We start from the raw sequence: 25,446 nt of genomic DNA, 5'->3' as shown, positions 1-25,446 counted from the left end.
TCGAAACTTTTCACTCTCAACTAAAAGCATGCTTCTTCAACTGATTAAAATACATCCAATCAGTATGTAAGGTTAAATGACAAAATAATTTTTTACTATTTGCATTTTACTAGCCATATCCATAACATGATCTTTCAGTTTCATATTGTATTATATTTTGTTTAGTCCCTTCCCACATATTTGCTGCTGTAATGGTCTCCTTTTGAATCCATAAACCTAGTAACTTCATCTTATGTCTCCATATGTAAGTGTATTGCTCAACCAATTCATTTATTGGTGTTTTTGTTTACAGCTGCAACTTTTATTTTTATGATCTGTTGTCCTTTTCATTTTTCCTCAACTTATGGGTTATGGATCCGACCCAGCCACATTCTACAGAGTTTGCATCCTACTCTCAAGCTTTTCCTTCTACCCATAATACTTTAGTCCAACCCCATTACCTCATATCTCATTTGTCGCCATCTTGCATTGTCTTGGAGCCTCTCACAGCATTTAAGTATTTAGGTAACCTTAACTGCACCAGTTAATCTATATCTCCTTTTTATATTTTCATATGTATTTTCATTTTCTCTTTCTCTAGCTTTCATTTATTTTTCTGTCTGGTTCTTTCTTTTAAGAAAGTAATTTTATCCAAGTGCAATTGTTGGTACTCCTTATGCCCAATCCCTTTATTTCCTACCCTTTTTAATGGGGTATTTCTTATTACCATTGTTTATAATTCTTTCGATAATTTATATATAAGAAAGACCTTTCCTTTATTGCTTATAACCTTTTAATTATAGTGTCATGGCTGAAAAACCTAAATGTTTCAAAAAATGCTCTTCCTGTGGGTCCAAAATCCTGAACTCTGATGCCCACAGGCAGTGTGTTTCTTGTTTAGAAGTGCATTTTGGCTACAAATTGTACCATTTGCCCAGGATTTAACTCCAGGGCTTTTGCTGATGGACATAATAAACTAGTCTTCAAGGGATTGTTACAACCTTCATCTTCCTCATCCTCAGGGGTTTAAACCCCTAGTAAATCTTCAAAAGCTTTTTCAGAGCAGAGGGAAAAGATCACCGCCAAAGTTTCAGAGGACTCTGTTGTTGTTGGAGCCACCACAAAAGATTGGAAAGTCTTCAGACTCAACTTCGTTGGAGCCATAGAAAAAATGTTCAGATCCTAAGGCTTTGTATCTGATAATAAGTAGTATTCCTCCTGTGCAGCCCATGGATCTGAAATCATTGGATCTGATATCGGATGTTTCTCAGGCACAGAAAACTCTTTCACCCGAGTTCATCATAAACCCCATGTCTCCTCTGCTCCATTCACCTCTTATGCAAACGCCAAGAAAGCACTCCAGACCTCAGTCAACCACCTCATACATCAGGTCTTCAAGGAGTCTTTCTGAAGCAGAAGTGGATAAGGATATGAGGAAGGTCCTCTAAGCTCAGATCCAGATGGGGGTTATTCTGGTTCCTTCTGCCATCTTATCCATGAGCCTTCTAACCTCCTCAGATGCTATTGTATCTCTTTCTTCCATTCTTCCCTCATTTACGGAACCCCAGATTCCAAGAGCTCCTGAGAGTACTGGTGTTGGAGACAGAGAGTCATGTCTTTGATTCAGACTGTATCCCTGACAAGTTCTGCTCCTGCTTCCTCTAATCAGGATGAATTTTGAAGCTGAGGTGTCTGCATTGTATTTGTGTGGCCAGGATTGACTCTGATGTTGTTGCAAGCTTCCTTGGTGCTCAGAACTTCTGCGTTAGAGAGCTTGTGTCCAGCAACCTTTTAAGTGCCATGGCTTGCTTGCCTTGGAGATCGCGAAGAGATGGTGTTCTCTCATTCAAGAGGTCCAGTTTCTTATACTTCCACAGATCCTGCACCCTATCCCCCTTTGCTTCCGAGTTCTAATCCTGTCAGTCCTGGACCACAGTGACATCCATTGCCAAGTGGCATCCGTGTGGTTCTAATAGAGGAACTACCCCTCTGTTTGGACACCTCTCCAGAACATCCCATTAAAGAGGTTGACTGAAAGAGAACATGAAAAAGAAGCATAGATTTCCCTATGGAATCCCTCACCAGCGGTCCCCCAGATCACCATCTGATGTCTCCTTTTGAGACATTTTGGAAATCCTTAAGCAAAACTTTGGATGGTTCTCAGGTAACCTATCCCCTGAAGAGTCCGTATTCTTGGAAATTTTTGGTTCATCCTGGGTGACTCCCCAAATCGATGAGCTTATCGACCTAGTCTCTCGCTTGTCATGGAAGAAACTGGTCTACGTTGAACTTGTCCTCATCAGCTGGACAGAAGTTTAGTCCCTAAAAGATAAACCACATTGGAGCAATTGTATCACTGTTAATGTGATGGGTTGTGGTGGTAACCATCAAGAACATGCTCGTGGAACAGAGCTGTTCTGTCCACCCCCCAACAGAGAATCTAGGGCTTTGGGCAGGTTTGGAATGTGCATTTTTGCATCAGCGACCTTTGTCTTGCAGTCAATGAACTGTCTGTTTCACTTTTTGACCAAGGAACTGTCAAAGTCTCTGAGTCCTGTCATCTGAGATTTATAGGACATCATCCTTGCATTTCTGTATCAAATGCATCCATGAGGCTAATTTTGCATGCTGTGGAATGTACCTAACGGGTCCACAGTTCAAGCAGTGCTTTAAGGAGACATGCCGGGATGCAGCTGTGTGACTTTGTGCTGCCCTTCAGTTCTTCTTTCATCAGTTCTCCCTTTGATGGAACTTCCTTATTTGGTCCCTTTGTGAAAGAAATTTTTTCCCTTAGTGAACAGGAAGGAAAGACCATGTCTGCCATAGGGATTTTCTTTTATATACCCTTCAACAATCCTTTTCAAAGAATCAAAGAAGAGGCAAGAAAATGTGGTTTCACCAATCCCAGGGAACTTTCCAGAATTCACATAACTCCTTCAGAAGCAGAGGAGGGATTTTGAATTGAAGGTGCTGGCCTCATAGCGGGGGATGTCTGCAGAATCAGGGCTTCCGATATTATTTTATTTATTTATTTTACATTTTTTGACCATGCTAGTCTAACTGTATACATGTCTTTTTTCAGTAGAGGCCCGGGGAGATAAGCTCCTAGATAGGACAATGAAATTAACACAATAACAACTATGGAAACATAAAACAAACAAATAAATCCTATTTACAGTACATATTACAGGTTATCACAGTTAATTTAGCAGTGCATATTAGTTTCCAGAGAGACCCTTTCAGTTCTCCTGAAGTGCTGCCCCAACTGCCTGCCTCTAGAGGCAGCTGGAAGATGTTTGTCTTTGCACCCAGATGCCTGTGCTACTCTAACAGAAAATTCTTGGATGCTAAAAATAATATCCAGAGGTTATTTTTTTACCATTTTTCCAAACACCGCCCCCAGAAAGAAACAACATTACCAGCGTTCCACCCAGGCAGGGAGAAGCTGCAGCTCAAGTAATTCAGAAGCTGTTAGACAAAAATCATCCAGGAGTTCCCACCAGACCAGACAAGATTAGGTACTTTAGCTTCTTTAGTGACAAACAAGGCAAGGGACCCAAGACTGATTTTGGATCTAAGCATGAAAACGTCAAAGTTCTGAATTCATAGCACAATTCATCCTACCTCTTTAACACAAAGACGATTCAATATGCTCAGTCGATCTACAAGGTACATACTATCATATAAAAATAGACAGCCGATCCAGAAGGGACTAATGCTTTCGGCTTGGAGCCCGTCACTACCAATTCAATTCCCTGCCCTTTGGACTCAGTACAGCCCCCAGAGTGTTTACCATATGTATGGCAATGGTAGCAACTCAAGTGAGACTGCAAGGATTCCATGTGTTTCTGTACTTAGACAATTGGCTTTTCACCGCTCCAACCAAGCATCTCCTAGATCAGCCCAGGGGCTATGCTGCAAATTTGCCAGTCTTTAGGCATCATAGTCACAATGCCCAAATCAACGCTTCTGTCATTTCAGAGCCTGGAGCTCACTGGTGCTCATCTGAATGCCATAAGTCAAGTCTGCCTCTCTACTGCCATATTGTATGACCACATTTAAGTCTTAGGTTCATTCTCATCCTTTTCCTCCCTCCAGACTAGTTCTGCAGGCTCTGAGGTCAGTGGCAGCATCGCTAGTGTTAGTCCTTTTAGCACATTACTATAAGCATATTCTGCAATGGACTTTAGCTGTTCAAGGGTCTGTTCAGCAGCCTTTTTCTTATCCATTCAGACTCACTCAGGTACGCAGAGACAATCTTTAATGGTGGATCCATTTGAACGAGACTCTCATCAGTCAACCCTTTGCCCCCCCCCCCCCCCATAGCCACCGTAACGACAGATGACACCCGACTGAGGTGGCCGTCATTTTTTTTGAAGGATGGTCCAAGCCATCTGGTGCCCCCAGGAGATGAGAGCAGTCCTCCTAGCACTGCAGGCTTTTCAAGATGTTCTCTCTCTAGGGACCATTGCATTTCAAATCGACAACATGTCTCTAGTGTGGTATATCAACAACAAACATGTATAGAAACAGGGAATGTGGCAATGGGCGATCTCCTCCAACTGCTTTCTAGTGGCAACCCATATCCGGGAGAAATCCAACGTAGTAGCAGACAAACTCGGCAGGTCCATTTTAGTGCCTCATGAGTGATCCCTCAACCAGTCAGTGGAGGAGGAGGAAATTTTCCGTTTTTGGGATCAACCTTGCTTTTGCCTCTTTGCTTCCCCCACAACAACAAATAGAGCAGCTACTTTACCCTGAACTCCCCAGAGGGAATCCTAGAGATGCTCTAGTCCACATATGGCCATCTGGCTTCCTTTACGCTTACCTGCCAGACTCCTAATTCCAAAGTTCTTATAGAAAACCATTCAAAGAGCTTGGCTGCCCTCATTGCCTCCTTTTGTCGTCTGCAAATGTGGTTCCCCCTCCTTTTGTTTCATCTTCTTTATCCTCCTTGGATACTGGACCCCAGTCCAAATCTCCTGTCACATCCCTCACAGATAAAACATCCCAGTATTCCAGCCCTCAAATTAACTGCATGATTTCTCCAATTCTCTTAATAGGTAGGCAGCTAGGCTGTCTTCCCAGGTTCGTAATATTCTTTTGTCATTACAGAAAAATTCCAGTAAAAGGATTTACAAGAGAAAATGGAAAACGTTTTCAATTTGGGCCATAAAAATGATATTGATCCCTTTACTTGCCCCTATTTCTTCTGTTTTAGAATTTTTGCTTCTCCTGCTAAAAAAGGTGATAGTCTTTCCACAGTCAAAGTATGGTTGGTATCCATCTCAAACTTTTACTCAGGAGACCGTGCTTCTTGCCTGGCTGCTTTCAGATTATGTAAGGCCTTCCTGAAGGGTAACTTCCAGTGAAAGACCTCTCACCTCCCTGGGATTTGACATTAGTACTACAAGGCTTAACTCAACAACCATTTCAAACTTCAGCAAAGATGGACTTAAAAGTCCTTTCTTGGAAAACAGGCTGTTTAGTTGCTATTACTTCTGCTAAAAAGATTTCCAAATCCAGACTTTTTCAGCAAAAGCTCCAGGCATTGTTTTTCATAAAAATGGGGTTAGCTTATGAACCAATCCTTCTTTCCTACCAAAAGTGGTTTCAGAATCGAATAACCATTCACCTACCAGTCGTCTTTGCAAAATTTTTAAACAAAGGAGAATACATGCTACATCTTTTGTTGTGCATAGACAATTATGTTTCTACTTACATAAAACTAAAGAATTCAGGAAAACAGACCAGCTGTTTGTCTTTTTTTTACAGACAGATAAGTCTAACTAGCCTCATCTGCCAGGCCATTGAAAGGATTATCATGGACCTTATCAACAAGGACATAGATGACCTCCAAATGCTGGACCCAACACAGTCTGGCTTCAAGGGTAGATCATGCTGATTAACCCTGGTAGACTTCTTTGAGAATGCCACCAAAGCCATGGATGAGGGTAAGACAGTGCGCACAGCCTATCTTGACTTTACCAAAATTTTTGACACAATTCCTCACCCTGGCATCATTGAAAAACTCTCCCAGATAGGGATTAACCCTTGTGTTTACTAGATGGGTATCCAGTTGGCTCACCGACAGAGCACACTTTGTCAGAATTGGTGACTCCACCTCCACCAGTAGACCCATCATCAGTGGAGCACTACAGGGGTTTGTGTTTGGCATCTATTTATCAGAAGTCTACGCCAAAGTAGGTGGCCTTTGGCTCACCAAGTTTGCTGATGATTGCAGACTGAAAGCAATCATTGAGTCCCCCAACGATGTCAGCATATTACAAGAAGGGCATTATTATTTACTTTGACGAAATGGAATTCCTTACAAATTACATTATTGGCAGCACCCCCCATCATTCATTTGAATAATAAACATAAAAATTGTGTAAAAAGAAGGGCAGGAAATTGTAATACCAAGATGGTAATTCATTTAAGTATTTGCCAACTATGTTCAAGCTTTTTATGTAGGCAAAACGGAAAGAAATGTAAAGAAAAGGATGTATGACCATATATAAAGTATAAGATCTAAGGACAACAACAATGCACTTTATAGACATATAAATAGGGAAGGGGATGACCATCATTTCATATTTATTATACTAGAAGTAATCAATTATGATCCCAAAGGAGGGGATTTCAAAAGTTTGCTCAGCTACAAAGAAATTTGGTGGCAAATTTATTTTGATGCCACCACACCACCAGGCTTAAATGATTATATATCAGTTAAACCATTGTTATTTCATTAAATCATATAATTATATATATAGTTGAAATATAATATATCAATTTTTACATTAATTTAATATTTTTATTTATATTATTTATAATATTCACAATATTTCATTATGGTAAGGTATGGTGAATACTTATGAAGTACAAGTGAGGATTGTATTCATTTTCTTGCGTATTTGTCATTTTTATGAAATGTTTGAAATATAGGTGAATTAACTTTTTATACATACATTTTATATATATTTTTATATATTTAAATAATTATTTATTATATATTTCTTTATCCTTACAACATCATATGAGAAATAACATAAAATTTATGTAAAATTTTTGTACAATAGTAGCATATACATCTATATATTTTTAGATAGTAGGTAATTTTAAATTATTTATTTATATTTATTGTACATATTATATGTTATACATACTTCATTCATCCAGTTCACGCATTTGTCTACTTGATGTCATCTGCAACATTGGGGTATTGCGATCAATTATATTCACAATTATATTTACATATAGTTGTCCAGCAATTGTAATTCTCATGAATACGTCTGTGACTTTAAACTTTGTCATGTTTTTGGGCGCCAAAAAAGTTTTAAATTGCTTGTTTTGAACTAACGGTTCAGTTCTGATGAAGCCCGGGATAACGCCGGGTGAAAGCGCTTAACTGACTTTTGGTTGTACATCAGTTGTTTTTCGTTTGTATATTCACAGCAACTGCTGCTTTCAGTTTTAAACAGTTTTATTAAAGTGAAGATTTTATTTCATTGCTGTGTCCTTGCCAGCTGTTATCTATATTAACAGAACATGCTGTAGAGGCAGATGTATCTCCTAGAGACTGGTGCTTCTTTGGAATAGACTTTCTATTCATGTAAAACAGAGCTCATCACTGTCCCTATTCAAATACAACCTAGATAATTGAATTGGAGACCACAAATTCACCCCTGGGGTGGCACCCATGTCCCTCATGGACAGGGTAATTGGTGTTGATCACATACCCGCTCTGTTCGCAAATTTTTTCTGTGAACTATCAAAAAAGAACAAATGAGGATACTTGGGATTAACATGGCTAGGCTTGTAAATTTTCTAGGGCCTCTAGCCTAGTAACCTCCTACGAACCTGTATGAGTCAGCTGGGTTCTGCAATTTCTGAAGTTACATTGGCCATATGGATAAATAATTGCCTTTCTTGGATTTATTCTCAGCAAGGCCCCACCCTACCAAAACCACGTAATGCCCATCCAGCAAGATCCATGGCCACCTCCTCTGCCTTCTGGTCTAGAACTTCCATTGATATTTGTGTAGCAGCCACATGGAGTAATACTTGTACTTGTATTACTCATTAAAAATTGGATTTAATTTCGAGAAGCAGAGCTTCCTTTAGCTCAACAGTTCTCTGGAATATCCTTCCATGAAGGTCATCGAAGATTAACATAGCTGGCGACTCCAATACATTGAGGGAGAATGAAAAGGGCAACATCTGATGTACTTACTATAAATAGGCATCTATTTGTGTTTTCCATTTTCATTCTTTCGCAACTGCCCTTCCTCCTCCCCCCTTATTGTCATCTTCTGGAGTGACCTGATGGATTTTTAGGAACCTGTAATTCTGGGTATGAGCCCTCTTCTAATTTTCTCTTCTCTTCTATTATACACTGAAATCTTTGTGGCAGAAAACTCAGTCTGAGATATTGGGGATGGACTAGGGCATTGTGTGTAGAGGGAGGAGTTCAGGCATTGGATCCGAGGATCGTATCGGTAACCCATACATACATTGAGGAAGAATAAAAATGGGCAACACAGATGCCTACTTATGGTGAAATACTTAACTTTAATATCATTTGTTTTGTATTTTGAAAAGACTTGAAACTGATCTCAGAATGTTTTACAGCAACAAAATGTACTTTTCTGGATTTGTCAAAGACAAAATTTCTGCAAATAAAGCCCACTTTTCTTGATTACCATGCATTATTTTCTTTGCTAATAACTGTAAATAGCAAATAACAGAGGGGAAAAACAGGACATCACTGTCTGGCTCCTCTTCAAAAACAGCTTACTGCAGACATCAAAGCATCCTTTCAAACATCTGACTTAATGCCTGAATTTTCAGATTGCACTTGCTAGAAACAGAATTTCGCAGCTCAGTCTGCATTTCTTATCACACCCCTTGATCTTAACTTAGAATCATTTGTCTTAATTGTTCAGTTGTTTTTAATAACCTTACAGATGTTATTCTTATGATAGTACTTAACCTGTAAAAGGGTATTTTTTACTTAGTTGCGGAACTTTGCTGCCAGAAAAGGTCGAACTGGATGAGTTTTCCAAGCTGTACAGACACCACTGAGATGTTCATACACAGCTCGCATTTTAACTGCAGCCAACAGTCCTTATTCATTGCCAAAAGTCAGTCAAAACAGTTTAAAGGAAGTGGAAAAGGTATTACCTTAAAAGTTTCTTGCAAAAGAGAGAGTGCAGTAAATGTTGGGTAAAAAAATGTTTTCATACTTAGCCACCTTTTGTTGTCTGTGTTAAGAAAATTGTTAAATGTCTACTATAACTCCCAACAGCCTCAACCTGTATGTTGCTGTTTTATATCTGTGTCACTTTGTGTCCATGTTGTGGCTGAGGAGTCAGTTTGACCTGCCTATCTACTTGGTTTTCAGATAAAATAAAGAAATGAAATTAGTAGTCTGTGTGTAACACAAACAACTAGTCTTAGATAAGATGCAAGACCACACACAAGCGTGCGAGCACACACCCACTATATTGTACACCTCTGTGTAACTTAGAAGCTCCCCATTTCACCTGCTGGCATATTTTTAGGACATGGAAAGAAAACTTATGACTCTAGAAAAAATGCATGCAAACTCAGCACAGAAGGTATCTTTTTATGAGAATCAAACAGAAAATTGAAATGCCTCTAGGGATAGATGGTATTCTGACGAAAATATATACAAAGGCTCTTAGAAAGTTGTTTTTTGTAGCCAAATATTTGGGTACCTAATTAGCATAAAGTGTGTATAGTAAAAAGCACGTAACCCTTCCACGTCCAGGAATGTGAGGTACTACTCTGAAATCAGTTTAAAATATAAACCTATAGGCTTATTATCAAAAAAACAGTGTAAAATTTTGGATATTAATAAATGCTATTGCAATAGTCTATTTCATTAAGTCATTTGGTTTTGCTTCTGGAAAAAAAAAAGATAATGTAATATCTAGGTCCTGTCTTTAAATTATTGATGAAACCACTATGATCATCTGTTTGGTCTTATATGTACTAAACCGCTTTAAACCTTGTGTGATGGGGTAATTTAAGGCTGAAGATAGGAATATACTTCCAGAATAGGTACAGGCGAGACCTATGGAAGCAACAGAGATTATCTTTGAACCAGTGTGTCACCCTGTGACTGCTTATTGTCTTTTTTTGTCCTCTACATCCCCACTTTCACTTGACTCTGAATGATGGTTCCGCTACTTGTATTGAACTGGCCCATTAGTTTTGCTGAATTAATCAGTGGTGGGCAGTGATGAAGTAGTGTTTCCTGTGAAGCAGCATATACCACTGGCATTGCTTCCTTTCACCACAGTGCTATTCATTGCATTGGGGAAGGTTGCATACCTCTTCACACATGATAGTCCACTGGCTGCTGACTGCTTGCTAGCCTTACTTATGGCAGAATGCACTCCCTAGGCTCATGTTCAATGGGTACATCAGCCAGGACTCCTTTTAGGTTTCATACATGTGGTGGGTCAGAGCCACCTCCCTCCCACAAGAGTGCACAAGCTAGCAACTGCTGTTCACACACATTCTCCCATGTGTTCCCCACTGAATGCTTGCCACTAATTAAACACAGGTCTTCTGGGTTGCAGCAAAGATTTCATTACTGTGGGATATGGAGTTAGGTCAAATGCTTTCTGACTTGCTTATTTTTCCATCCAGTTTATGCTAAATTGCTTTTTCCCATCCATCCAATATAAGAAAAAGAGTAATTGCTCCACAGGACAACCTGGTAAACAAAATATGTAATTTCCTGGTGTGCTTTTTAGCTACCTCATTGTACCCAGTCATATTTTTTTGCAGTTTATTAGCATCTTTTGAACTGTTTACCATGACCTGCAAAGATGTATTGGCAGGCGAGTCTTTCAACTTTCTTTGATAGTAGCCTTTGAATAATTTTACAAAAAGTACATGCCCCCATACTGTACACAAGTTAGTCTTGTAATGTGTCTTCCTTCATTTTGATAGTGTTATGTTAGTCTGCACATGCCTGTTTATTTAGTCATAATGGTTTAGGAATTCACTGTTCTTTGCAAGGACTCTATACAGTATTTTAGATGATATTGATATTTTTTTCTGGTGCTAGTGAAGGGCCACTGGGGAGTGTGTATTTCTTTGTTCTTGTCCGAAGCCCAGTTCGGGAAGGTTACATCAAGAAGGAAATCTGATGTAAAAATTTTGCCAGTGCAGATAAGCAGATAACAATACAGATTTCATTACCAGATCTTTTGAGGTCCGGGTTAACGACAACCACCTCCAGTACTCTTAGCCAACAGGGTACTGGTGGAAATTGGGTTACTGTTGTCCAAAGGAGAAAGAGAAGAGTGGGAAGGCATGCCCAGATGCAGGAGGAGAGGAAGAAAGTTAGGCGTTTTGAAGTCAGGGTAGGAACTTTGAATGTTGGCAGTACTACTGGTTAAGGGAGACATCTAGCTGGTATGGAGAGAAGGAAGGCTGATATATTGTGTGTGCAAGAGACCAAATGGAAGGGGAGTAAGGCCAGCTGTATCAGAGGTAAGTTCCAATTGTTCTGCCATGGTGTGGATGGGAGGAGAAATTGGGTAAGGTTATCCTGAAGGAACAGTATGTCAAGAGTTTTTTGGAGGTGAAGAGAGTGTCTGATATAGTGATGGTGTGAGTGTCTGATACAGTGATGGTGTGATGAATAATGTTCTTGCATATGCTCCACAGGTTGGGTGTAGAATGGATGAGAAGGAAGAATTTTGGGGCGAGTTAGATGAAGTGGTGGAGAGTGTAACCAGGGGTGAGAGAGTAGCGATTGGAGGGGATTTCAGAGGGAACATTGGTGAGAGGATGAGGAGGTGATGGGTAGGTATGGTGTTAAATGCAGAAGGTCAGATGGTAGTGGATTTTGCGTAAAGGATGGACATAGCTGTAGTGAATATGTATTTTAAGAAGAGGGAGAAACATAGGGTGACATACAAGCATGGAGGAACATGCACACAGGTGGATTATATCCTATGCAGGAAGGCCAGTCTGAAGGAGACTGGAGACTGCAATGTGGTGACAGGGGAAAGCAAAGTTAGGCAGCATAGGATGGTGGTTTGTAGGATGACTGCGATCAAGAAGAAGAGAAGGGGAGTGAGGGCAGTGTCAAGGATTAAACGGTGGAAGTTGAAAAAGGATAACTGTAAGTTCATTTTCAGGAAAGAGTTAAGACAGGCACTGGGTGGCAGTGAAGAGCTAACAGAAAGCTGGGCAGCCACAGCAGAGGTGGTAAAGGAGACAGCTAGAAAGGTGCTTGGTGTGACATCCGGACAGAGGGAGGGGAGGACAAGAAGACCTGGTGGTGGAATGAGTACAGGAGAGTATACATAAGAAGAGGTTGGCAAATAAGTGGGATTGTCAGAGAGATGAAAGTAGACAGGAGTACAAGGAGATGAGGTGTATGATGAAGAGAGAGGTGGTGAAGGCTAAGGATAAAGCATATGGCATGTTGTATGAAAGGCTGAACACTAAGGAGGGAGAAAAGGGCCTGTACTGATTGGCTAAACAGAGGGACCAAACTGGAAAAGATGTGCAGCGGGTTAGGGTGATAAAGGATAACGTGGGAAACTTACTAAGGAGTGTGTGTTGAGTAGGTGGAGAGACTACTTTGACGGGCTGATGAATGAAGAGAATGAGAGAGAGAGAAGGTTGGATGATGTGGGGATAGTGAATCAGGAAGTGCAACGGATTAGCAAAGAGGAAGTAAGGACAGCTATGAAGAGGATGAAGAATGGGAAAGCTGTTGGTCCAGATGACATACAGTGGATATAAAAAGTGTACACACCCCTGTTAAAATGCCAGTTTTTTGTGATATAAAAAGAGACTTCATTTCAAAATCATTTCAAAACATTTCCCACCTTTAATGTGTCCTATAAACCTGTACAATTCAATTGAAAAACAAACAAATCTGTTAGGGGAAAAATATAACAAATAAAAAAACGTACAATAAGCTGGTTGCATAAGTGTGCACACCCTTAAACTAATACTTTGTTGAAGCACCTTTTGATTTAATTACAGCATTCAGTCTTCTTGGGTAGGAGTCTTTCAGCATGGGACATGTTGACTTGGCAATATTTGCCCACTCTTGTTTGCAAAAGTGCTCCATATCTGTCAGATTGCAAGGGCATCTCTTGTGCATAGGCCTCTTCAGGTCACCTCACAGATTTTCTTTTGGATTTAGGTCTGGGCTCTGGCTGGACCATTCCAAAACTTTAATTTTCTTCTAGTGAAGCCATTCTTTTGTTGATCTGGTTTTATGCTTGGGGTCATTGTCATGTTGATAGGTAAAATTCCTCTTCATCTTCAGCTTTGTAGCAGATGCCTGAAGGTTTTGGGCCAAAAGTGACTGGTATTTGGAACTGTTCATAATTCTCTCCACCTGACTAAAGCCCCAATTCCAACTGAAGAAAAGCAACCCCAAATCCTGATACTGCCACCACCATGCTTCACTGTGGTGATGGTGTTCTTTTCGTGATGCGAAGTGTTGTTTTTGCGCCAAACGTACGTTTTGGAATTGTGGCCAGAAAGTTCGACCTTGGCCTCATCAGACCATAACACATTTTCCCATATGCTTTTGGGAGACTTGATGTATTGTTTTGCAAATTTTAGCTGGGTAGGGATGCTTTTCTGTGTAAGAAAAGGCTTCCATCTTGCAACCCTACCCTATAGTCCAAACATATGGAGAATACAGAAGACTGTTGTCACATGTAGTACACAACCAGAACTTGCCAGAAATTCCTGCAGCTCCTTCAGTGTTGCTGTTGGTCTCTTGGCAGCCTCCCTGACAAGTTTTCGTCTTGTCTTTTCATCAATTTTGGAACGACGTCCAGTTCTTTGCAACGTCATTGTTGTCCCATATTTTCTCCTCTTTTTGATAACTGTGTTTCATGGTATATCCAATGCTGTGGAAATTTTTTTGTACACTTCTACTGACTAATACCTTTCAACAGTTTGATGTTTTTTAAGCTGTCTGCAAGCCATGGCTTTTGCTGTAGCAGGCAACTGAGTAAATGTCAGGAAAATCCTACTAGGACAGCTGAACTTTATTTGGGGTTAATTGAGAGTCTCTCTAATTGATGGCAGGTGTGTACCCAAGAAGACTGAATTCTCTAATTAAATCAAAAGGTGCTTCAACAAATTATTAGTTTAAGGGTGTGCATACTTATGCACACAACCAGCTTATTGTACGTTTTTTTTTTTTTTTTATATTTTTTCCTCCAACAGATTTCTTTGTTTTTCAATTGAATTGTATAGGTTATAGGTCACATTAAAGGTGGGAAAAGTTTTTAAATGATTTATTGTCGTCCCATTTTTTTATATCACAAAACCTGTCGTTTTAGCAGGGGTGTGTACACTTTTTATATCCACTGTACTTGTGGAAGCACGGCTGTGTTTAGGATAGAAGGCACTGGGGTTTTTAACCAGATTGTTTAACGGAATCTTGGAAAGTGAGAGGATGCCTGAAGTGTGCAGAATTGTTTTGGTACCGATTTTTAAGAATAAGGGTGATGTGCAGAGCTGTAGTAACTACAAAGGGATAAAATTGATCAGCTACAGCATGAAGTTATGAGAGAGTAGTGGAAGCTAGGTTAAGAAGGAGGTGAGAATTAATGAACAACAGTACGGTTTCATGCCAGGAAAGAGCACTACAGTTGCAATGTTTGCTTGGAGTGTGTTGATGGAGATTATAGAGATGGTCAGAAGGAGTTGCATTGTGTCTTTGTGGACTTAGAGGAAAGTATATGGCATGTTGCCTAGAGAGAAGCTGTGGTATTGTATGAGGAAGTTGGGAGTGGCAGAGAAGTATATAAGAGTGGACAGGATGTTTACGAGGGCAGTGTGACAGTGGTGAGGTCTGCGGTAGTGGTGACTTATGCGTTCAAGGTAGAGGTGGGATTACATCAAGGATCAGCTCTGAGCCCTTCCTTATTTGCAATTGTGATGGACAAGTTGATGAACTAGATCAGACAGGAGTCCTCATGGACTATGATGTTTGCAGAAGACATTGTGATTTGTAGTGAGAGTAGAGAACAGGTAGAGGAGACCCTGGGGAGGTGAAGATATGCTCTAGAGAGGAGAAGAACGAAGTTCAGCAGGACTAAGAATATATGTGTGTGAATGAGAGGGAGGACAGAGGAATGGTGAGGATGCAGGGAGTAGAGCTGGCAAAGGGGGATGAGTTTAAATACTTGAAATCAGCAGTTCAGAGTAATGGTGAGTGTGGAAGAGAAGTGAAGAAGAAAGTGTAGGCAGGGTGAAGTGGGCAGGGAAGAGTGTCTGGAGTGATTTTTGACGAGACTGGTACCAGTAAGAGTAAAAGGGAGGGTCTGCAAGATGGTAGTGATGAGACCACCTATGTTGTATGGGTTGGAGATGGTGGTACTGACAAAAAGACAGGAGTCAGAGCTGGAGATGGCAGAGTTAAAGATGTTAAGATTTGCACTGGGTGTGACGAGGATGGACAGGATTAGAAATGAGTATATTAGAGTGTCAACTCAGGTTGAAAGGTTTGGAGACAAAACACCAGAGGCGAGATTGTGTTGGTTTGGACATGTGCTGAAGAGGGATGCTGGGTATATTGGGAGAAGGATGTTAAGGATCGAGTTGCTAGGTAAGAGGAAGAGGAAGGCCTAAGATAGGTTTATGGATGTAGTGAGAGACGACGATGCAGGTGGTTGGTATGACAGAGCAAGAAATGGAAGCAGGTGATCCACTGTGGTGACCCTTAACAGGAGCAGCCAAAAGAAGTGAAGTCCACATCAGCTTGTTGTTTTGTTGTTCATTACTTTAAGTAACACAGCATTTTGTTTTTACATTTTGTTGTGTTAACTGCATTGTAAAGTTTTTCTTTCACTGTATTTTCCATAGTAACATACTACCAGCATATCCAATCTGGCCATCTGTTTACCTATTTTCCTACTTGTACATTTAAATAATGTTTACTTATTAGGTTATTCCGTGCCCCAGTCACCATAAACTGTTTTTGTACCGTCACCCACTGTATGTTTTTATGCCAGATGTAACATGGTAGAAATCAGTATGTATCCAGTTGTGAATTAGCACTTGTGTCATATTTTTATCACTATTAATGGTCTGTTATGTAAAACAAATTTTTTGTAGCCTTAATTTTTTCTGTCTGTTATTGCAGTCACCCTTCTACATTTGCCTTTACATCAGTGTAAGGTTTTATCTCAACTGTTCTGACATTTTCTACCCCCATTTTTGTCACCTGAAAGCTAAAAATAAGGTAAAATAAATTTGGCAAACATTTTGCTTACTCCATTTTAATTTTTTGTTAACAAGAGTTAAGGTTGATGCTGCCATTTTGCTCCTCTCTCAAACCTATAGAGATGAGCAGTAGGCTCTAAGAACACTTGTTTTCTGAGAAAGCACACTATGGTAGATAGATGTTTAATTGTTTTCTTGTTGACCGAGTACAAGTCAAATATATAACATAAAAGGAATACAGAGATGAAATAATGCCATTTATTGGAACAGAGTAGGTTTGTACAGAGCAGCTTCTCAACTTTTTGGATGAATGAGCCCATAGTCATGAAGTAAAAACATTCTGATGTAATCTAAAAATGTACTAACATATATAGCCTGCTTAAGTGCATTTTGAGTGTTGACTTGACTGAACTACATTTAAGGCTGATGCTTTACACTTCTTCAGACGGTGAAAAAAGCTATCTCCTTCTCTATGTAAAAACACAGCTCACTCTTCAGCTATAGAATATTTAAAAAAAAAAAAAAAAAAAAAAAAAAATTACCTGACTTAGTGTATTGTTTAATTTGTTTGTGAACCAGAGCTCACCCTTGTGAGCTGTAACCCAGATGCCTTTTCTGCTTTTGTGAACTAAATCACTAGGCACAAGTTTAGAAGGCAGTCATAGTATCATATAAAGTGATGTGGAATTTCTTTAGGAAGATGTACTCCAGAGGAAAAGAAGTAATGCTTCTGCTGTTCTGAGCCATGGTCAGGCCACACCTTGAGTGTTGTGTACAGTTCTGGAGGATATGCATTATTGTAAGGAGTCCAAAGAAAAGCAACAAGGGAACACAGAGTAGAGGGAAAGAACATGAGCAAACTGAAGAGGGGCTAGATTCTTCTCTTTAGAAATAAGAAACAGTAAAGGGGTTAGATTGTGTGTGTTCCCATGCTCACATCAGAGACCAGTAAAGGGGTGGTTAACTTGAATTAATAAAAAAAAGAAAGCAGGAAAGGGACACGTAACTAGTCACAGGGACATTTAGTCCTTGGATTTGTGGAACCTCTTCATCGAGATGGTTGTGGTTATGCAGAGTAGACTAACAGGAAGGGATGGTGGAGAAAGAAGCCAGGAAGGAATTTGACAGATGGTGAAAGGGAATGGGAGAGACAGAATGAGAGAAAATATTAAATGCACTTAAAGGATGAACTATGTAAGCATTTTGCATTCTCCTGCTATCAAACAAATATAATGTAATTTGGATGTTAAACGCAGTTAAAAGTTAGGCTAGGTGGGTCTTTGGCTTTCTGCCATTAAGTAAATTGTTTTAAATTTTTATATACAGCAAGCAGATGAATACGTTTATCGAAGAAATACTGGACAGAATGCAAGATCTGCTGGAGCTGTCTCCTCCTGTAAGTAAGCGTATTTATAAACATCTGTTAAATTCTGCAGCTGCTTCTGAAAAAGAAAAAAAAAGAATGAGAAGTGTACTAGAAATTAAAACCTTTTCAAGCAGAGAAGGAGAATGTATACATGTTCATATATACCTACAGTAGTAAAATATTTATTTTTTGTGCTTTGCCAGTGTGTGTGCCATAACATTCCCATTTTCTGTCTACATTTAAAAGTCTGTATTAATGAAATTTCCTTTTAGAGCATCTATTATATGCTGTCAATATTGTAGCAGTCAGAAGCATTTTCCTAGGTATAGACTACAATCAGTAATAAGCAACAAATTTGTAATTAAAAAAAAAAACTTGATGCATGCATTCACAGTATTATTTAGTATGATGGATTTATTTTATCACAGTATTTTTTCTAGTTCAAATTTAGGCGAGAACATTTTACTTTAATATCTATTGTATGCAGCAATTGTTTTCCTGTGGTATTCTGTTTCACTGTACTACATTTTGATGTGTGTTAAATCTTTTTTTATTTCTATTCCTTTTAATTTGTCCAATATGAAAGTGCGGCAATCTGTATTGGTATCGAAGCATTTTACTTATGACTTTTCTTTGGTTCACTCACTGCTAGAATCTTGAATTGAGACTGACTGTGAAAGTCACTTTACCAGCATTTTAAAATGGTTTGTGTAGCCCTCTGCGGTTGACAACGTCAGCATTGTGTCCTGCCCGATGAGCCTTGTAAAACTCTTCAGGATCCATGCTTGTCAAGGGCATACGTTGGACCCCATGCATGTTGGCCTTGTTTTGAAGTTTGTGGAATGCATTTGATTACATCTAATTTTTTCCAGCTAATGAAGTAATTCATTTCAGATCACCCACTTTCACTGCTGAAGATCACTAAAAATGAAGAACACAAATACCAAGCAAGTAGTATAGTATGGTACATAAACCTGGGCGGTGAAGGCAGAATAGTTGAGGAAGCTACAGGTGATGGTAGGTACATACTGAGATAGATGAAGAAATGAGGATATCCATTTGCAAAAGAGGTCAATGTGAACAGAGTATGGTAGTTTGGGATAAATGTGCAGGAAAGCAACAAGATAATCTGGTGAAAATTTGGGAAAAAATCGGAAGAAGGCAAGAGAAAATGAGGGCATCCAGCAAAGAAATGGAGGGATGGATGGGTTGTGTGAAAGAAGACCTGCCACAGTCAGGCATGAGTTTTGGAGAAGGTACCAAAGTGGCATTGAATCGAGAGATGGCAGCATTTGACAGAACAGCCCAACAAAGCCAGGAATGAACTCTGTTAGAAATGCTACATCTAAAGAAATCCCAGTCCCTCCGCACCACAAGCTCAACCTCATTACCACAATCAACAGAACATGCTGGAGGGACAGATTCATAACCCAGAGACTGACCATGCTCTGAAGTAGACTTCCCATACATGTCAAGCAGAGCACCTCACGAGCCCTCTTCAAAGGGAATCTCCATGAGTGGATGGGAAATAGAAAATTCACCCCAGGGATCACTCCAGTGGCTCTACTCAACAGAGGCACTAGGAACTAAGGTTGAGTGGCACAATACCAGGGTAATCCTATGGCCTAGGCTTGTAAAGGCTCCAGGGCCATTAGCCTAGTATACACCTATGAACCTATGAACATAGAAATGGGGGAATAAAATAGAGGTTGATGTTGATGAATGAGAAGTAAGCTCCAGAAGTACATAGAATAGATTTGTAGATCAGCATTCAGACTCTGAGTCCACTTTTTCCATTTTTATCCATGTAGTTGCCTGCTTACTAGAGAGGATTGTGTGGTAGATGAGTGAATGAAATCATTTCTGAACTTTATGCCTGTATCTGAGCCCAGCTCTGCCTTCTTAATAGTGTGTCATTGCCCTTTTTGTACTAACCTATATACATCAACTGTTTTTGCACCCTTATTAAATTTTGTTTTTTTTAATTCTGCACTTGGCTGTTCTTTGACTCCTTGTCTGTCATCCTATGGACCCATTTGATCCACCTGAGGGTTTAGGACCGAGTCCCTGAGACAAACTGACCAGTTCCCTTCTCGTCTGGATCAGACTAGACCGCTGGAAGGGTTCGAGTCCCACGAGCCAGTGATTGTCTGACCTTAAGCTCACTAGTCAAGGTAATGGTTGGGTTGAGGCATAAACCCTAAGGCCAGTTTAGTCCTTGTGTTGAGCTCGCCAATCCTGTTTCTTCTATGAAGCAAGGGTGGTAAGGAGTAGGCCACTCAGGAGTTCAAGTCGATACCTGTGCCTGTCCCTGTGGCAGCACAGTAACTTCACAGATGCATTCTAAGAGAAATATAAGAGCACTCAATACAGTGTGAGCATCACCAGGCTCATTGCTGCCAGTGGTACATCTGTTCAGCAGGTTTCACTAATGCATCTAGCTGATATGTCACCTCTCTTCTCCTAGAATGGCTGAGTCAGCATCAAAAACTACAATCTATTGTTCTTTTCTCAGCCCCTCCAGCTCTTGCACCTGTGATCAAACATGTCAACTGGTTTTGTGATCAGGGCTTTCACTGTATGTCAGAGGGTCAGGCTCCATTACCCCATTAAGCTTTAACTGAGTCTTCTGCTACTTTGTACTAATTTTCCAACATTATTGTAGTTTAAGTAGGTAATTTGTTTGACCTTCTGCCAATTAACAGTTAAATGAATGAAAATGTGAGTCCCTGCAGTGGAATATTCCTGTTTTCCAGAACAGCAAGATGACAGTCCTTGTAGGTTTTGCTGATGCTCTTTATCATTGTTTTCTGAACTAGCCCATTTTGACGTCAAGTAAAGTGGATGCTATACATTTCAGTCTCACGGATCTTTAACATAGGATCATAGCAAGTTACTAGGCTGTTGGACCTGAGACCCTTAGAGGCCTAGCCAATCAATTAGCCCATGTTCTCACAAATCAGTACCCATGTCCCTGTTCAGAAGGGGCACAGGTGGAATCCCAGGGGTGTATTTTCTATTTCCCATCCAATCATCCAAGTTCCTCTCAAAGAGGGATAATGAAGTACTCTGCTTGACATGATGAGGGAGTCTATTCCACAAGATGTGGAGTCTCTGGGAGACATATCCGTCCCCGTCAGCAAGTCCTATTGATGTTGCAGACCAAGTTGAGGTTTTGCATGCGGGTCACGTGAGTGGACTTAGGCTTGCGGATATGCAGCAATTTCATCACTGTGGGGGTCAGAGATTGCTCTGTATGCCAGACATAGATCACCTTTGAGGAGTTTGCATGAGATGGAGTAGAGGGATAGATTTTTGAAGCCCTGGATTCTTCTGGCCAGAAACCTCTGTGGTCTCTCCAGCTGCTGCATATGCTTCGCAAGGTACATGCCGAAAGAGGTGTTATACTCGATGATGGGCCTGATAAGGGAGGAATACAGAGATCTTATGACTTCCTTGTTCCTAGAAGAAATACCCTTTCTAATGAGGTGAGCCATGTGGAAAGCTCTCCGTGTTATGGAGGCAGCATGATGGTCAAAAGTTAGATTGCTGTAAACTTGGGTGCCCAGGTCTCTCACAACTGCTTGCATGCTTAGGACATTATTATTAATGTGATAATTTGTGGAGACCATTCTCCCCATAGGGGATGATGATGCATTTTTTGGTGTTTAGTTTGAGGCCATGTTTCTGGCCTCAGTCATTTGTCTGGGTGAGACCCTCGTAATATGCCTTCATCACTAGGGGAGTTGATGACGCCCAGCTTGCAGTCATCTGCAAACTTGGTCAGCCGTAGACCTCTGGTTTTGGCTTGTACCGTGGAGAAGTGTATCCGAAACAACAGAGGTCCCAAGATTTATCCTTGGGGTACGCCACTCATTGCAGGTCTACTACTTGAGGCAGCTTCCCCTATTTTGACTGAGTTTTATCAGTGTGCCATTTAGCCACCCATCTAGTCACATACGGATTTACGCCAAGCTGGGATAGTTTATCTATTATACCCCAGTGGGGAATAGTGTCGAAGGCCTTAGCCAGGTCAAGATAGGTGGTGTGCACCATCTTCCCCTCGTCCATGGCTTTGGTGACGGACTCAAAGAAGCCTGTCAGACTTAACTGGCATGATCTCCCCTTGACAAAATCAAACTCTGCATTTGGAAGATGTCCTTCAAGAATGCAACTGCAGTCCTTACATATGGGTTGTCCTGCCTCAGGCAGCCCTCGGTCGGCCGGATTCCAAAGTCCGGGTCCGGCGTCGGCTGATGTCACCTCCTCCCTGACGTCAGAGCGGCTGGGGTATAAAAGCATCAGCCGACGCCATCTTCCTCAGTCTTTCTTGCTGCGCGGTGCCCGAAGCAGAAGCAGTTGGCAAGTGCTGGTCGGTCAGCTCCTGTGTTTTACGTATCCGAAGTCATCAAAAAGCTAAGTACCCCATTGGGGAACCTTTTCTTGCCTCAGCCGATGTCAGAAAAAACTGAAAAAGTTAATAACTGTTTGTCTTGTGGTAAACAAATACCTCATAAGGACTTCCATTCTTACTGCCTTCCCTGCCTTGGCCCAGACCATGATGTCTCGGCCTGTGCTGCCTGTGCTTGCCTCAATAAGCGCACACTCAGGCGCCGGGCAGAGTTTGCTGAAGACTTTTTTGGCGAAAAATACTCTTATACCATGCCGTCGGAACAAACGACAACACATATTTCCAAAAAACGTAAAGACCGGGACCGACATTCTCGGCCCTCGACTTCCACAGACACCATGCCAAAAACTACCGCAAGTGCATCGGTCTTTTCTGAGGTGGTTTTTCACCGCTCCAGACCGACGACACCGCTTTACCGATCACTTCGGCCCCGGAGCCTACGCTGGTGCCGGTTGTTGATTTTTCCTCCAGAAACTGAAGCCCAAGATTTGCCTGAGACCATACCGGTGGACAAGGTTACTCCAGCACGTGGGGCGGCTAGGCCCCCTCTTTCTGTCTATTAAGGCCTACACACGTGCTAAGGCTTCCAGCCAGGCTAAGTCTCACCCTCCTAAATCTTTGCCTCAGCCCACTACTGATGAACAAATCATGACTTTAGCTGCAGATCTAATTTCCTTAATCAGAGGCTCCCAGGCCCATCCTGACAGAGGTTCTTAGCCACCTTCAAACAAAAGGCCCAGGGTTGAGCATACAGACACCCCTTCTTCTGATGAAGCCTCTGGTGATTCTGATCACTCAGATACTCAGGAAGAGTCCTTCCAGGCTAACGAGGATTCTGATGCGGAGGAATCTATTCCTTCTGCCTCTTCTCCTGAGGATATTTCTTTTGGGGAAGTTCTCCACTCCATGAGAGAGCATTTTCAGTGGCAAGGCCAGGAATTCTACGACTCCAGGAAACGGCTTCGTACCTTCCTTAAGCTTCCCCAACACAGGCCTTTAGCTATCCCTCCAGTGTTAGATGTACTGGATGATGTGTACTCAGATTCGAATGCTTCTCCTGATACTCTCCCCCCTGCTCCTGTCAAGCCGGACAGATACTACAGGGTTCCTGAAACTCATAAACATTTCTTTAAGGCCCATTCTGTTGATCTAGAAACACTTTCCCAGGGGCCCAAAGGGGTGGCCACATCCACGGCCAAAAATCCTTTGCCCTCTGACAGGGAAGCTAGGTCCCTAGAGAGGTGGGGCAAAAAAGTTGATACCTCAACCACACTGGCCATGAGGGCCCTTAATTGCCTTTCATATGTTTCAATATCAGGATTTCTTGATGGATGATTTGCAGAAAAAGTTAGCCTCTCCTGAGCCTTTAGATAGAAAGGCCTTGCAGGATTTGGTTCATAATGCACAGCAGGTTAGCAATCATTTTCTTCAGTGTGGTTATGATGCATTGGAAGCTTCATGTAGGGCAGCTATGACAGGGGCCGTCATACGTAGACATGCATGGTTGAAAGAACAGGCATTGCCAGATCATGTTAAAATAAAGCTTCTAGATGCACCTCTGGAAAAACACATGCTATTTGGTGCTAATGCTCAGGATGTGTTGAAATCAATTGAGGAAAGGGCTAAATCAGTGCAAACAGTCAAAGATTTCCTCCAGGTTCAGCCACCAAGGTTCAGCAGGAATTGGCCTTCTAAGAATTGGTCCTTTCCAGACACTGACAAGTTTCAAAGGGGAAAAAACAGGGAGTGCCTGAGGGAGAGGGCAATACAGAGGCTCCTACAAGGGACGCCAATGGCAACCGACTAATCAGAGAGGTGGCGCAGGGACTTCTGCTCCACAGGGACAATCACAATGACTTGGCTTTCACACCGCCGACCAAGGCTCAAAGAGAAGCAACTTTAGGCGGAAAATTATCCTTATTTTCAAAAAATTGGCACATTTTAACGAGGGACAAATGGATTCTGGACATAATAGACCAAGGCTACAGGTTCCACTTCCATACTTTACCAACAAGACAAGGCATGCCCAACCTGCCACAAAATCAAAGGGCAGAGGCATTAGTACAAGTTTCAAAGCTGATAAAAATCAAAGCAATAGAAAAGGTACCTCCTCAGGAACAAGGCCAGGGATTTTACTCAAGACTGTTCCTTGTTCCAAGAAAAGAAAAGCAATAGAGACCTATACTGGACCTGTCCGCTCTAAACACTTTTCTCATTGTACCAAAATTCAAAATGCTGACGCTCCAGCAACTCCTTCCCTTGCTGGGCAAGGGGTCTTGGCTGGTTACTCTGGACCTCAAGGAGGCATACCTGCATGTCCCAATCAGACACAGTTGCAGAAGATACCTCAGATTTCTTGCAGGGTCAGAGCATTATCAATTCTCAGCATTGCCTTTTGGCTTATCTACTGCGCCCAGAGTATTCACGAAATGCCTGGCATCAGTAATTGCACACTGCAGACTCCAGGGGATACAAATATACCCTTACCTGGACGACTGCCTTATACAAGCGGACAGCAAGCAAGCCTTGACAAAAAACTTGAATTATGTCATTCACTTACTACAGGCTTTGGGATACACAGTCAACTTACAAAAATCAAGACTACTGCCATCCCAGCAAATAATTTTTCTAGGAGCCAAACTAGACACAGAATCACAAATGGCTTAACTCACAGAAGAGAAGCAAGAACAATTACCGCATTACTTCAAAAGCCTAGCAAAGCTCACCCAGATGACTGCAAGGAAAATCCTGCAGGCCCTGGGTTTCATGGTATCTTGCATTCTACTGGTTCCACTGGCAAGACTACACATGAGAAAATTACAATGGTACCTAAAAAGTTTATGGTCTCAACACAGCCACAACTTAGAAGCAATTATTCCACTCATCCCATGTCTACAAAGGGAATTTCTGTGGTGGGCCCAAGCAAGCCAGTTAAACAAAGGTATGCCTTTCAAGAAACCTCAAACAAGCCAAACCATTACAACAGATGCCTCAGACCATGGATGGGGGGCGCACATGGAGGGCAGATGCATTCAAGGGCAATGGACCCCCCAGGAAGTGCATCTTCACATCAATCAAAAAGAGATGTTAGCAGTAATTCATGCAATCGAGGCCTTCGGGAAATATCTTCAACAAGGTCATCTGCTAATAAAGACAGACAACACCACTGTTATGTGGTACATAAACAAACAGGGAGGTACTCATTCTTACCCCCTTTGCAGACTAACAATGACTCTTTAGGAAAAGTCCCTGAAACTGAACATACAGCTGCAATCCCAGTTTGTTCCGGGCAGGGACAATGTTCTGGCGGACAGTCTAAGCAGAAACATCCTGGACCCGCACGAATGGATGTTGCATCCAGACATTTTTGCACAAATAACTCTTGCATGGCGGAGGCCGGACATAGATCTCTTTGCTTCCCACCTCAATCATCATC

The 25,446-nt window shown here is 41.3% G+C and overlaps 1 protein-coding gene across 1 annotated transcript in view; it reads left to right on the top strand.

Moving 5' to 3' along the window:
* XPOT (exportin for tRNA) overlaps positions 1-25,446 on the top strand; it is a 3,393,313-nt gene that overhangs the window by 2,169,775 nt on the left and 1,198,092 nt on the right. Inside the window, exon 16 of the mRNA XM_044088045.1 lies at positions 17,560-17,629. Coding sequence (XP_043943980.1) covers positions 17,560-17,629 — 70 coding nt within the window. The remainder of the gene's footprint in view (positions 1-17,559; positions 17,630-25,446) is intronic.

This window comes from Protopterus annectens, chromosome 11.part0 (genome assembly GCF_019279795.1).
Source record: "Protopterus annectens isolate FY-2018-M chromosome 11.part0, PAN1.0, whole genome shotgun sequence".
Classification (NCBI taxonomy): Eukaryota; Metazoa; Chordata; order Ceratodontiformes; family Protopteridae; genus Protopterus; species Protopterus annectens.
The sequence above is the reverse complement of the archived record's forward strand: the minus strand, read 5'-3'. Positions and strand labels throughout refer to the sequence as shown.